At 35.5% G+C, this 15,342-nt stretch overlaps 2 protein-coding genes across 4 annotated transcripts; one reads left to right on the top strand and one right to left on the bottom strand.

Annotated features, from left to right (window-relative positions):
- Positions 1 to 714: 714 nt before the first annotated feature.
- On the top strand, positions 715 to 3,629 carry LOC108192790 (vacuolar protein 8). Its single transcript, XM_017359277.2, has 2 exons — positions 715 to 2,618; positions 3,222 to 3,629. Exon 1 carries the CDS (start codon positions 884 to 886, stop codon positions 2,591 to 2,593), a length of 1,710 nt encoding a protein of 569 aa, XP_017214766.1. The 5' UTR covers positions 715 to 883; the 3' UTR covers positions 2,594 to 2,618; positions 3,222 to 3,629.
- A 3,321-nt stretch (positions 3,630 to 6,950) lies between these two features.
- Positions 6,951 to 13,235, bottom strand: LOC108225481 (uncharacterized). Of its 3 annotated transcripts, XM_017400350.2 has the most exons (10): positions 12,976 to 13,235; positions 12,791 to 12,867; positions 11,274 to 11,415; positions 10,911 to 11,192; positions 10,679 to 10,826; positions 9,030 to 10,088; positions 8,695 to 8,921; positions 8,533 to 8,606; positions 7,301 to 7,409; positions 6,951 to 7,172 (listed from the first exon to the last, which is right to left on the bottom strand). In XM_017400350.2, the coding sequence occupies exons 2-10, from the start codon at positions 12,844 to 12,846 to the stop codon at positions 7,119 to 7,121; spliced, it is 2,151 nt and encodes a 716-aa protein (XP_017255839.1). In that variant the 5' UTR covers positions 12,847 to 12,867; positions 12,976 to 13,235; the 3' UTR covers positions 6,951 to 7,118. The 3 variants fall into 3 exon arrangements, with proteins under 3 accessions (XP_017255839.1, XP_017255840.1, XP_017255841.1); XM_017400351.2 differs by lacking the exon at positions 12,976 to 13,235 and having other exon boundaries at positions 7,301 to 7,359; positions 12,791 to 12,964; XM_017400352.2 differs by lacking the exons at positions 12,791 to 12,867; positions 12,976 to 13,235 and having other exon boundaries at positions 10,911 to 11,187; positions 11,274 to 11,403.
- Positions 13,236 to 15,342: the final 2,107 nt, after the last annotated feature.

Below are 15,342 nucleotides of genomic sequence, written 5' to 3'. Positions count from 1 at the left end.
TTAAACGAGCTGGCTTGACTCGACTCGACTCGACTCGTGAAATTAGGCGTGATGAGTTCGGGTAGAGATTTAGACTCGATTAAGTATAAAATTATACGATCTGGCTCGTTCGACTTGTTAAAATCGACACGTTTAGCTAAACGAGCGAGCGCAACTCCATCCGACCCGTGAAATTTTACGAGTCAAGTTCGGAGAAAAACTCTACTTAACCGACTCGAATTAGAGCTCTTGTAAGAAATATCCGAACAGGCTTGGGCTGCGGGGCATATCACTGACCGATTCAGGTTAGAAAACCTTGCGAGTTCATGCCAATAGAATAGAGTACATTTTTTTTTTCTGTCAAGAGAGTTTACATTTCACTAATAGTTCTATATTCGAATCAAGTCAATCTAATAATAAATTATTAACCTTTAAAAATATAATCATTCGGGTCAACCAATTTTAAAAAGACTAGACACTATATTCAAACGTTGACCTGCAGTAACCGTCCGAAACCGATACTGAACGAGTCCAGAGTCCAGGCTCTAGACCACAACCACAAACAACACAAAATACAAAAACATTAAAAACAAAAAAGAAACACCAGAAGAACAAGACCTAGTACTCCAAACCCGGTCCATATTCGACCCGACCCGGTCAAATCCACGTGCCAACGGCCTCTGAAGCTTCAGCTTAGATGTCACACTTACACAGTTACATACACACCGCCCCACATTTCCCACACGCACTTCCCGTACGCGCAAACACAACTGCTACTACTTATAACTCCTCTTTTTCATTCTCGCGGATAACTGAAGATTCCTCCAGCCTAAACATTCCCACTCTATTAAACTATACACACAAAAGCTGTATGTATACCTGTTAAACCTGAGCACATTTCCCAATGCATTCCACCGTGGCACCACCGCCGGCAGAAACCCTAGACCAGATCACATCTCTCCTCTCTCGCCTCCTCCCCTCATCTCTCTCCATCAAATCCTTCACCGGCCGCTGGCAGATTCTCCGGTCAAAACTCGCCGCCCTCAAATCCTCCGTCTCTGAAATCTCCGACTCGCCTCACTGGTCGGAGAATCAGCTCCTCTTGACTCTACTACCCAATCTTCTCTCCACTCTCCGCCGTATTGAAAATCTCGCCGACCAATGCTCCGACCCGAATTTTGTTACCGGGAAGCTTCTGATGCAGAGTGACCTGGATATGGCGACGAATTGGATCTCGAAACAGATTCATGATGTGGATTTGTTGCTCAGATCCGGCGTTTTGAAGCAGTCAAACGCCATCGTTTTGTCGAGGCCGGGGCCGGATTCTGAGGAGGAGGATTTAGGTTTTTTTATTCGGGATCTTTTTACGAGGCTGCAGATTGGGGGAATTGAGTTTAAGAAGAAGGCGATGGAGTCGTTGCTCGAGCTTCTCGAGAACGATGAGGCGTTGGCGAATTTGGTAGCGGAGGAGGGAAATGTAGGTTATTTGATTCATTTGCTTGATCTCAATGCGCATCCTTCGCTTCGTGAACAGGCGGTTTTAGTGATTTCGATTCTGGCTTCTGTGAGTGAGAAATCGAGGAAATGTGTGTTTGAGGAAGGAGCTTTGGGGCCGTTGTTAAGGATAATTGAATCGAGTTCTTTAGCGTTTAAGGAGAAGGCGGTGATGGCTGTGGAGTCGATTACAGCTGATCCTGATAATGCCTGGGCTATTTCAGCTTATGGCGGTGTGTCAGTTCTTGTTGAAGTCTGTAAATCTGGATCTGTTGTTGCACAGTCACATGCTATTGGAGCGATTTCGAATATGGCATCGATTGAAGAGATTCGAGTTTGTTTGGGGGAAGATGGAGCTGTGCCTGTTATAGTTCAGTTATTGAGTTCAGGACACGAGAAGACACAAGAAAAGGCGGCGCAGTGTGTATCAATTTTAGCATCTTCCAGTGATTATTTTCGCGAAATGGTATTGAAAGAAAGAGGTTTGCAAAAGTTGTTATGTTTATTACATGAGTCATCCAATAGTTCTACGCTAGAACATGTATTGCGTGCAATTTATTCCCTTTCTGCTTTAGAGTCAACTGCTCAATTGTTATCGTCCTGTAGTAGTTTTGTAATCCAGTTGTCAGAGTTGATAAGGCACGGAACTTTAGTCCTGCAGCAATTGTCAGTCTCTTTGTTAGCAAATTTGTCTAGTATGAGCGAAGGAAATAAGCGAGCTATAGGTGGATGTATGGGTTCATTGGTGAAGCTAATGGAGGTTATAAAGCCAGTTGGAATGCAAGAAAAAGCGACACAGGCACTGGTATTGCTGTTGACAGTTAAATCGAATCGAAAAGATTTTGTTAGGGATGAAAAGAATGTGATGAGGTTGGTCAAGATGTTGGATCCTAAAAATGAGACGGTTTCCAAAAAATTTCCGGTGGCAGTGGTGGCAGCAATTATGGCAGGATGGAGTCAGGATTGTCGGAAGAGGTTGGTGGATGCAGGAGCCTATGTCAATTTACAAAGGTTGACTGAAATGGAAGTTGCCGGAGCTAAAAAAGCTCTGCAGAGATTCTCCAGCAACAGGCTCAAGACCATCTTCACTAGAACATGGAGGGAATTAACAGAAAAGTAACTAACCCAAAGCCCCACCTACGAAGGTAATCTTTTTTCTTTTTATCTGTGATTAAGAATATAATAGACTGCTAATTTGTAATTAAATTAGAATCGAATGATGTTTTTGATGTCATTATCTTAGATGTCAGTTTAATGGCCTGTATGAAAACTAAGCAATTGGCCAGTGTATCCATCAGCAATGAATATATAAAACAAGTCCTGCTTCATGTCATGTGTTATGTCTTCATAATTTAATCGCATGTAAAGACAACGAAATTAGTTTGCCATCACATTCTGACCATTTTGATATAGAACCTCCACCTACAAAAACTTGGCTTTAAATTTTTGAACAAAGTTGTGGGCAGTTCTTTACTGTTGGTGCCTAACTGTCGGAGTTTGTTGTTTCTCCAACTAAACCATATAAAAAGTGGCAACTTCCTAACAAACTGAATAAATTATTTTAGCATAATTCATTCTGCCTGGCTTCGTATAATAATAATATTAATAATAATATCTTACTGTCTTCTTGTTGAAAAATTGTAGCATGTGAACTTAGTTTGGTGTAGTAAAATCATTTTATATTTAAAGCAAGAGATAATCTGTGGGTTTTTGTACTAAGGCCATTGTCGTTCTTGGTTCTTTTGCAGAAGTTGATTGGGACTTCGCTAACCGAGCAGGAAACTGTTTTCCTTGCCAAGCAGCAACCAAACACACACATATGGTATCACCCAGGTTTTACATATATACTAATATAAATATAAATCATCATAAAAAAAGTTTGAGGATTATCATAAATATTCTAGAAATTAGTAGCATGGATACGATTTTAGGAAGTATCCTTGTTCTTTTTTCTTTTCTGTCACCGTTAATTGGTCGACTCTGTGAAGTTGTAAGCGAGTCTAAAGCTTGCTGTTCCCTCCAATTTTTATTTTTATTTTATTAATTTTTTCAGTTTTCCTAGATAATGTATATCTAGGGTGCTGTTTGTTTTATTGTAATGGCTAATTAAGCTGTAGTTGGAAAGGATGCCAACAGTTTCTTGTTGTTTGCCCTCATCTTCTGATGTTCATACTTGATGTTTTTAATTTCGTAGTTGTATATATCAATTGTCCGCCTTTTGGTTAGTGCATTCTGTAAATTGAAGGGAATTTTACATTGTGATATCGACTGCGAGCATGATATAAACATCATTAGTCTACTGCGAAATCTAGGAGGTTATATATTTTTCTTTACTTTTACTTTTCCTTTATTTATGGATATGGGTAGTAGACAGTTGGTGGTGGTGGGAATTGATTCCCAATATTTTCACTAGTGTTAAATAAAGAATTGGCTCTTTTTTAAGTTTTGGGGTGGTGAGTGGACCCTCTACCCACCTTCTTCCAGACCAGCTTATTCAATGAGTTCACAGAGCTCATGAAGTGTTTTAAGAGTACAGAGTACTTGTGGGTTCTAATGTCCGGAAGATTGAACTTGTTCTAAAAATTAGGAAATTGAATCACGCAGGCCCGGGAAATTTTAATTTAATAATGCTAATGATGGGGGGAAACCAAGTTTGAGGAAAGTTAAAGATGGGAGGTCCATGGTGTTTGCGTAGATGTAGGGATGGAGTGGATTGGCTGGACTAGAGTAAAAAAGACAATTACAAAATTTTAGTTAAAGAGTAGAGAAGAGTTTTGAGGTCCTACAATATGAGCCAGCAAATGTTGTGGTAACATGTATCTTATATGTATATAAGATAGTGTGTAATGATGGTCTTACAAAACATAAGTAGGTATATACACATGTTAGATCAAATCTAGTGCGAATGCCTTCAAAATATGAATGTAAATATAAGAATGATGAATCTTGTACAAATGTGCTACAATAAAAATGAAAACTTGGTTTTATATTCAGAACCAATGATGACAGGATAGCAAGATTAATCATTTCCTTCAAATCATATATCAAATTCTAAGTTAATAAAAACAACAAAGATCATTTTTGGTGCCAAATATAGTGGTAGCTATGAGCAATCATAGCATCAGCATTTAGTTGCAAGCAGTTGAGGGAAAGATTAAGGGTATGTATGGGGCACTTGAGTTAGATAGTGGTGGGTTTTCTACACATATACATGTCTGATGCGTGGTCCATCTGTAGTGATGAATACGACGCCATCTCTTCGCTGCTTGCGGATTACACTTGTTATTACTGCTACTAGTGAAAACGCATCTGATGCGGCTAAAGAAAGCTAAAGGACAATTATATGCTCCCACACACATTGATATTTGATACATATATCTATTGAGGGTATGATAAATTGATAAATGTCCTTAAAAGCAATTGCAGGGGACGAGCTGTAAAGCTTTAAGCCCCTCTCATCTGTCACTATTTCTCTCAGAAATGGTTTCTAGTCTCTACCCACTTTCATCATCCCATTCCTAACTTTAACACTTCTCATTTACTTCTCCTCAGTTCGGCTCAGAGCATCTCCAACCATCTAAAACCCTTGGCTAAAAAGTGAGATGGCATACCTAAAATAAAAAAATTTAGCCAACAGCTCCAAAAACCCAACTCCAACCATGCTCAGCTGTTGTCTATAAATTTAGCCAACCTCCTATGGATGGCTAAATTTGTCGAACCTCTACAGGTCTGTAAGAAAATCTGTAGGAAGATTGTACATCATTTATTACCATATTGAACTGATATATTCTATTTTAACAATTTAAAATATTAATTACATACTATTTTTAAATTATAGCCAACCAATATAGCCAGTACCATTGAAGCAAAATGTCTTACAGGTTCAGCAAATTTTACGTAATGTCTTACAGGTCCAATTTAGCCAACGATTATAGCCAACACCGTTGGAGATGCTCTCACAATAATATCGTATTCAGCCTCCACTTTTGCTTTGCCGGGTTGTGTAAAGTACCTAATGAGACAGTACATAGTATTAAGTTTTCATTTAACCCTTTTCATGTGTTTTGGAATGGATCGCAATCTCCGGAATGTTAATTTATTTACTCCGAATCTGCGTAACTGTATCTCACAGCTTAGATTTTGATCAGATACTTTAAATTGAGAAGGTCAGGCGAATTGAATTTCTGCCGTATATAACCAAACCCAAAGTCCAAAACTAACATGTTCTCTAGGTGTTACCTGGGGGCGATTGTGACCATGTAGTAGTACAAGTCTATGCACCAGAATTCCCAAGTATTAATGTAGGGCTGTATTCATTTGACTTTCGAGTGTTTACGATATACATGACACTATTACTATTATTTACTAAGCTAGCAGCAGTACTACTTTGTTTTATTTCAACAAAGTGTTTTTTTGGGAAATTAAAGCGAAGACTTCTCAGTTGGAACTACTTTACTACTCGTATTACAATAAAGTGACTTGCTTTTTCTCTTTATCACTCAAAAGAAAGTCAATAATTGAAAAAAACTTCTCATATTGCAACCATCTTGAATCTTTCAAGTATGTTCGACAAATGCGAAGAAACAACTAATCAATATGTTTTTCCTGTCCAAACTTGGTCCTAGTACAAGTCTTCGGCGCCTCGTATATCCATTTTTTCCTTTCTGTATACTGTTTAAATATATTAAATTTAGTAGATCTCTTAAGAAAAATGTTAAAATAATCTAATATTTAGTAATTCATATTCGTTCTGTTTAAGTTTAGCTGTTGATGTAATTTTCTATAGAAAAATGTTAAGATCATGTAATATCTTAAATGTCATATAAATGGCCTGGTCGATTATACCACTTTTTTTATTTTTATTATTTTGATGAGACTCATTCAATGTATTAAACTTTGGAATTTTCATATATAAGATAATCATATATTCATATAACTTTAATAAGGTTTTGTACTATACTTTTTTTTCCGATTCTTGATTAAATTCAAATATCTATAAAATCCAGGTTAAAACTTCTCTTTCTTTTATTTCTTAACTAAATATTTGTAGCATGTCATAATTAATAAAATTATAAAGATTACTAAGCTATTTATAGAGAGCATCTTCAACTATATAATTCTTTCATGTTGCCTATATTAATTTAACCTCTCAAAACATAATTTAAAATTTCATATTATTTATTTTCATATTGAAATAACATATTCTACATATAACTCGAAATAATAACAGCATTTCATTTCTAATATGCAGGCTTTTATATTCAATAATCAATATTATCAAAACGTCCCACGCCTGTGAGCATATACTAATTCAGCCAACGAACTGAGAAACATACACATATACAGACTACAACAATCCAGGCCTTGACGGAAAGTATGTTCATGATAAAATTGGACTTGAAAGACGAAATGTGTTTGATATTTTGGCATAATTTTTTTTACCAGGTGCAGTGACTCATATTTACTAATCAGCAATCTTCACAAAGGTGGCAACTATATAATACATTACTGTTTCATAATTACATAATTCAGATCTTACACCCAATAGCCTACATACAGTTACAAACCAAGTATGAGATGACATAAAAGCTCAGGGGTAAAACGGATTCGAGCGGAAGAAGTAACCTTTCATAATCGCCGGCACGTCATCTTTGCTTCTTATCCTTCATCCTGGATGAGCTTTCTTCCGGGCCTATTACCTACAACCGAAAAAAAGAAAGAGGTCATAAATTTGTGGATAGGTATAGACTAAATTTATATAAGAAGCAACAACCGAAATAAAAATAAACTGTAAACATCCTTTGCTAGTAGTAGTTACGCTACTTACCTGCTTTGGAGTTTCACGCAGTTGAATTCTTGGACCTTGATCAGTACGTTGTATTCTCACTGAAGTTCGAGATAGACGTTGAAATAAGTCGACGATATGATTATATATACTACAAACAAAATTGGAAAAAAGAAAACAATTATTACATGAAGATATGCTACATACAAACATGGAAAAACATAGTATTTGAACCACTGATTTAGCCTGGGAATGCAGAAAAAGGTTTTTTATCGGAAAAGATTTTCACACAAGGGAGGAGCATGCAAAATTATATAACACACATCTGTCAAGAGACTCTTATGTATCGATTGTGAAGAAAGTACAAGGACATCGTTAAACTGAACTAGCAGTGGTACTGGTAAAAGCATAACACAATGATTTAGTTTATATAGTCAATATTATGGGACGAAAGATATTGGCTTCATTTAGAACTTGAGCATTAGGAGAACTCCAAAAGCTGCTGTTACATGGTTGTGGGGTATTTGATCTGAATCTCAATCCATGGCATCCAAGAAAGCAAAGGCACCAACTACCTACTAATCAACTAGACTAGCCATTTATAAACTATTAAGTAACCCTTATTACAGTTCACCCAAGTGCAGCCCAAATCTACCTAGAAGAGCATATTTAAGAACTCCAGCCATAAGCAGAAAAGTACAAATAGAGCAGAGTACAAACAGAAATTAGCAAAAAATTTCTGCAGAGGAAGCTCATTTCCTAGAATCAACATAAATACTTCACTGTTTTAAGCTTCAGGACTAATCAATACTGATCTGGCTGAAGTACTTAGGCATTGGACAGTGATACCAATATTGAGTTAGCATGGGAAGGAAGTCGATTAGAGAAAGTTCTTCATATATGTAACTTTACCTATCGATAAAAGCTTAGAAGGTGCAGTATTTATGTTGGTTTTGTAAGAAAACTACTAAGAATTTTGAGAGCCAAGGAATTAGTTACAGAACCAACATGATTCAGATACTCAAGAGAAAAATACTATAATGGGTAGCTGGAGAATTATAATTTCAACGGTAAGAGTATAAGTCTGTGGCTGCTTGATAATTCTATTTTACGCAAATGCCAATTCACACTACGAATTACCATCTACAAGAGTCTTAGCGTCAATATATACAAAGCAGATTGGTACAATCAAAAAGTCATATAAATATTAATATCTGTGCTCTGTGTATGATTAAGCCAACATATAATTATTAAACAAAGTGAAAACATTCAACCTTAGCCGGTGCCGGTTGCAGGCTATGAAGAATGCAACAAAGCCATTTAAAACGCTACGAAGAGCACGAAAAACCTAGGAGCAGAAATAGAAAAATTGGTCGTGAGGACAAATCATATTACTCAAGTCTTGAATAAACTACAGTAATTAAAAAGTCTAAAACCTTGGAAAAAAGATCCTTGGACAGAGTTCGCCACATAGAAACCTCATATGAGCTCACAGTGGCATCAGCACTTGAAGCAAACTGGAAGATGCTACTCATAAAAAGGCATATATCTTTAACCAACTCATATGCATTCGAAACTATAACAAAGAGAACACTGGAGAGCCCTTGTAAAAAGCTAAATGGAGTATACAGTACGTTCCAAATGATCCAGAAAAAAGATGTTGCTGCATCACCGTGCAAATTATTAGTGACGTATCTCATATATAGAAATAGTCAAAGCCTTTCATATATAATTATAAAGTAAAGTTATGCATATTAAGTTATTAACTAACCAATATTCCATATGAATGACACCGCAAACCACAAAGGAAACAATATTGTCCCAGCAAAGATCTCCAGTAGGTCAGCAGAAGAATCCACCACAACCCAAACTAGTGTGCCTACGTTCTTAGCTACCAGCACAAACATGTCCCAAAATGGATCGATGAGCTGCCAACATACTGCAATAGGACCTGCTACCGGCTGTGTGAGGACCCGAAAGAATGATCTAATGGTTCGCACAGTCGTTAAAAACCACTCCAGAGCCTTCTGGGAATTGTGCAGAAATAGCATTGTTCCCAAGTACTTAATTCTTGATACCATTTCCCATGTTTCTATCCAATCTACGAGAGGCCCGCAAATGCGTGATGCAGCTGCCTTGAGAACAGGAACATTTTTATATAAATCATAAAATCCAATCAGAACAGTGACAACAGAGATCAGCACATACAAAGTTCTCGCTAGAGGACACATCCATGGACGATAAAAATGGCAAAACACTGGGTATGACTGAAGAAAGATGACCCAAGATGGAAGACCACACTCTAATAAGGTAAGCAACCGCAAATCAGATGTAATTATGTCTCTTAGTTTAAATGGGAGATCACGGTCATTAAACCGGAATAACAGCAAAACATCCTTGTACTGGGTATCTTTAAGATCTTCTTCAGAATCACTTGCATAAGGAGTCTGGGGATGTATTGGTGAATAATTAGTTTCACTCTGTGTTTCTTCTGAATATATATCAACCTCAATTCCAGTGCTGAAAGATTTCATTAATTTTCTTCTTTTGTAGGGCCCATTCTGAGAGGTTGGTGAGTGTGGCAGCACACCTGATAAGTTCTCTGTAGCTGCTGAGTATACACCATAACAGCTACAAGGTGGTGATTCATTTTCAACAGTCCCGCTGTAAACAGAGATGTTGTCTTCATCGTCCACAGTGACAGGACTACTATCAGAGATACTATTATCATTATCCACATTAACAGGCTTCCAACTATTAGAGACATGGTCATGATTGTTAACATTTGTAGTTAGGGAAAAGGAATCCTCAGCATCATAAAAAACATCTCCTGTAGAAATCACAAATAATCCAGTAAACTTAATGTAAAAAAGATATTTGCCGGAGGGCTTTGGCCTTGATAAGATACTACAGTTAATTAATATTTATCTTTAACATAGGGGTAACTATCTATTTCATAACTGAACTCAACATATAAGAGAATAATAAAATAGCAAAAAGAAGTGTTACCATCTACAAAACAATCCAGAAGACCACCACCCTGCCTTGATTTTGAAGGTAGTTTGGTTAACAATTAAAGGTGGCTCGAGTGTGGAGGTAGTTTAGAGGGAACAATAAAATGTGCCTCTTTACAGAAGATTGACAATACAAAAGTAGAAGTAAGGAAGGGGAAATAACATTTCCCAAAGATTAAATGAGGAATTAGATTTAGAACTGTGACCAACATTTTAGAATATGGAAAACAGTTATAGAAGAGTGAATATAGTCGCACAGCACAAACATATAAGCAAAAGGAAGCTACAGATAGAGTACACAAAAGAAGTATATGTATATTTACTTTTTGCAGGTAAGATCTTGAACTGCATAAACTGAAAACTAGTGTTACATTTTTCTACCTACAAGTCAGATGCAAGAAAATACCTACTGCAGAATCAAGATGCTCTTTCAAGCAAACCTTCTCAACAAGAGTCCCTGAAAACCAAGACGATATGCATCCAACAGCTTGAGCAATACTATCAAATTCCCATTTTTTCATGAACTTAGACTCGATAGCCAAATATGTATCAGTCTGCATATGGAGAGTACATAACTGTTAATGGCACCTTACAAGCCATAGAACACAAGAAACTCGTGCCTAAACGTAAATGATGACCTGAAGCTCATTGAAGTAGTTGATACCCCGTACATCAGACCATGATACTTCAAAAACAATAAATCCATACAAGGTCCTATGCAACTTGCTATTTAAAGCAAATGAAGTCCTCAGATTCCTGACAGGAACCATCTTCGTGGACATTGCTGTAGCATCAATCACATGAAACCATCTTCTAAATTTTCTGGATTTACTTGGTTTCAGTTTGGAAGCATTAAACAACCCTCCAGTCTCCTTTTCCTCCTTCTGCTTCCTTGTGTTTGCAAAAGGAGACAACCTGTACTGGTCGTATACAGAAAAATATACTTTTATATCACCATTTCCATTAGACATATTAGTAAATAGCTGGAGAGTCTTGACAACCTTAGTGACCATCAATTGCCAGAGGTGTGCGGGTCGTGAGACTAGGTCTTTCAACCATGGGCGGTTGTCCACCAGGATATAGAACTTCTTACTTTCCATAGCCAGGAAAAGGCCAAGGTCTGAAAGATAAGATTGCAGGTCCCTGCAGAACATTTTTACAAACTATTGATAAGAGCACAAAAACACGCAATATGCAGTAAGTTGTGGTCCCTCTCTAATAATAGCCTCCAAATTTCTGATTGATCGAAGTGAATTGCATGGATTCCAAATCCATAAAGTTGCTTCTAAATCAATTAAAATAAAAATGGTGGCATGCGTTTCTCTCTATCTCTCTCTCTCTCTTTTTGTTGGGATGAGTAGTATGTCATTAATACTTCATCACCGTAAAAATAACAGTTTTCATCCCCGTACCAACTACACATAAGGTGTATCATAAAACACTCTTCACTGCATTGACTTGTCCCAGAGAAAACAGATCAAATCGGCACAAATGACTGCCTAAATCTTCAACCTCTGAAACCTTTATGTGTGTGTGTGGATCCAGAAATCCAGCAAAGTGCAGCTCTATTTACATACCCAAAAAGTTTCTCGTGTAGTCACAAAACATGATAGGTAGTAATTTGTATCAACTAATGTCTAGCACTTGATATAGAGCTATCACAAGATGGCAATTAATTTCTGTGAAACACAATATTCTGAAAACAAGCAAAATTATTTTATTATTAATTCCATAAAAAAGAGTATTCTTGTTGATGTGGAATACCAAATTGCAATTCATCCATTCATTCACATCCAGTTTAGCAAATTATTCTTGACAGTGATTATTGTCTATCAATATCAACAGACATAAGTTCAAGATCAACTTATTAGATTATCATAACGGACTATAGTGATCAATAAGAGACCACATATTATATTCATATCAACCACACTCATTGCAATTGATAATTAATATTACTCTGGCAGCAAATAATGATGCACCTCAAAACAAAGTTCATTGTAGTTAATCAAACAGGGGCTCAAGCTCCCACCGCCTAAAAGCAACACTGTGTGTGTGTTTGTATGACGACAAGCGTAAAACAATCACCACCCAACCGGAAACCCTTTATGGAGACAAAGATGTTTCTTCTCGATGCAGCCAAATAATTTCGCTAAATTCACAACTTACATTCAATAATAATGAAGCAATTTCTCAATTTACCATCCAAATTTTATTTTTGAAAAATTTGTTGTGATGCTAAGCATGCTTCGCTTCTGTTACCAAAGTCTTCAGTTGATTAAAATGAGTAGTCTGCAATTTGACCACACTGCATAAACATTCCTTCATTTATCTAGCAAACAATTTATTCATGACAGCCAAGGGATAACCGATACATAAAATAACTTTGTTTCAACCTTAGCGTAAATAATTAATTAATTAATCGTAACTACCTCCGTCCCAATTTACCTGACCTTGTTTATACAAAACAAAGTATTTGAAAAAAACAATATAACTTCAAAGGAACATCAATGCTCACCCAATTTGGAGACTGGATAAAGGAAAAACACAACGATCATTGTTGACCTTCTCCATATATGATAGCGCGCTTAGCCCCTGTATATATGAATAGATGTTAGCGCGCTAAGCCGATTAATTAAATAATTAAAAGTTGAAAAGCAAAATAAACAACACGAGATGAGTAAAAGCGAAATTCGACATAACCTGCAAAAAGAAGATGAAAACAATGCGGGAGAAATTGATTCACATAACACGCAATTAACACGGAAACAACAAAGCTGTGCCTCTTTATCATGTGTCCTGTGTGTATATTGTACGTATACGCATATGCGTTTATATGCATGAATAGATTAATGAGTGCCGCCGGAAATGGTGTCAACGGCGAGACGTTGAAATCAGGCAAAAATTGACCATTGTTTCTTGGAACTCTGACAATTTGATATACATACATACATTCACGCACCGCTTATATTCTTTACCTTGTTAAATTGATATGGTATAAAATTTATTAATATTGGTTACATGAAATATGAAAAAGAGATCCTGAATATAATATCAAAGTTCCGTGGCATACATACGTAATGGGATTCTTGACCAACACACTATTTCCTGACTGTTGGATTATTATCCGGCGGTCACGATTATAACAAAAATTTAATATATCTAATATTTTTTAAAACTCGTCTGACGGTTAAACGCTGGACAAATCTTATCTAGCGCTTAAAAAATGCTAAACGTACGTTATAATCTTGATCGCGAGATATTCATCCAACGATTTAGGGAGTGTGGATTGATTAAACTATCCCAGGCATATATGTCAAAGACCGCTACCCTAATATTAAAATGAATGGTTCTAGAAAAATAATTTCGTATATTAATATTTTCACTTATTATAATTCGAACTGTTTCATATAGCATTTTCAATAACAAAACTAAATATCTAAAACACGAGCTAAAATTACGTTTAGTGAAAGTTGACAAATTAGACCCAACAAAACTGAGTTTTGAGAGTTAGAAAGGTTGAGAACGTCAAACAAACTAACGTTTTGAAGTAGGATCTAAAAATGTTATACCAAATAATGGTATAATGTGATATTTCGGATTATTTTTCAGAACGTGATATTTGAAATGTTATTTTTTAAAATTGCAATAGAGAGGATCAATACACTCCAATACGAGGGAATATAACTTATATAATTGATATGTTATATTCTAAACTATTCGTATGTAAGCATATCAATCTCATGGGACGTTCATTTAGATGACATACATGTCTCGTATATTTAATATTATTTATTTTATTATATAAATTTATTATACACAACACATGCATATAAAATATGTATGATTTTAAAACATAAATAATAAATCAGTATAATATGCATAAATGATTGATTAATTGATATTTTCTAGTCTCTGTTGAAAGTTCTTTTCTCACGTTTTCAAATATGTAGCCCTAGTGTTATCCCAGTAAACATCATTAAGATCATTCAATATGCGGTGTCGTTTGATAATTAATAAAAAAATAGCAGAAATAAAAGGAAATTTCAAATCGGGAGAGATTTTACATTTTTACACTATAAACTACTCCCTCTGTTTTCAAATATTTGACGTTTGACTTTTTGGCACACAATTCCAAGAGTTTTGAGTGCATACTTAGAATTATTATTTTTAAATTTTTTTTTCGGAATAAAAATATCAATCTTATACTTTAATTCACAAAAAGAATATTTTAAAAATATTAATTCTAATTATGCCGTCAATGCACTTAAAACTGCGTGCACAAAAATCAAACGTCAATTATTTGAAAACAGAGGGAGTAATACGCAAATCTAATGTGACTAATAAAAAGTGAGATAGCAACAAATTTTATTGATCCTGGTCATGTCGCTGAATTATAGGACAAATGATGTAAATTTATACTCCCTCCGTCTCTTAATACTTTTCTTATTTGTCTTTGACACATTTGCCAATACATATTTTTTGATCGTTAATATCTTTAGTTTTGTATTGATATTAAATACAAAAATTTCATCGTATTAAAATACTCATGAATACGAAGCCAATAAGATCACTCACGATTATATTTAGTCTTACATATTTAACGTAAATTAGTAACTTGTCTCATGTTATGAACAGTCCCGACATTCCAAATAAAAAAAGAAAAAAAGACACAATGGAGTAATTTTTTGTTAATGTCTACTCAACAAATTTCAAACATAGTTTCAAATTAACAATTACTTCTGAAAATTCTTAAAAATGAGAAATGGTGTTTGATGTAAGTTCGAAAATTAAGGACTCCATGCTTAGAGTTTCTAACAAGACATATTTTATGTATTACGATGTTTAATTAATCCAGGGGAAAAAATAATGTTAAACTAATATCCTATAACATGCAAAATCAGGTTCCGAACATACTCCCTCCGTCCCTTTTTACATGCCTCCGTTTGATTTTTAACCAGTCAAATTGATTATGTTTTGACTGAAATTTTACATATATCATTTAATTCAAAAAATAATAAAAATTATATCATTAGAAAGTATATTTAGTGTATTTTAATATGCAACTTT

This window comes from Daucus carota, chromosome 6 (assembly GCF_001625215.2).
Source record: "Daucus carota subsp. sativus chromosome 6, DH1 v3.0, whole genome shotgun sequence".
In the NCBI taxonomy this organism is placed as follows: Eukaryota; Viridiplantae; Streptophyta; class Magnoliopsida; order Apiales; family Apiaceae; genus Daucus; species Daucus carota.
Note: the sequence above shows the minus strand (reverse complement) of the source record. Positions and strands in the feature narration are given on the sequence as shown.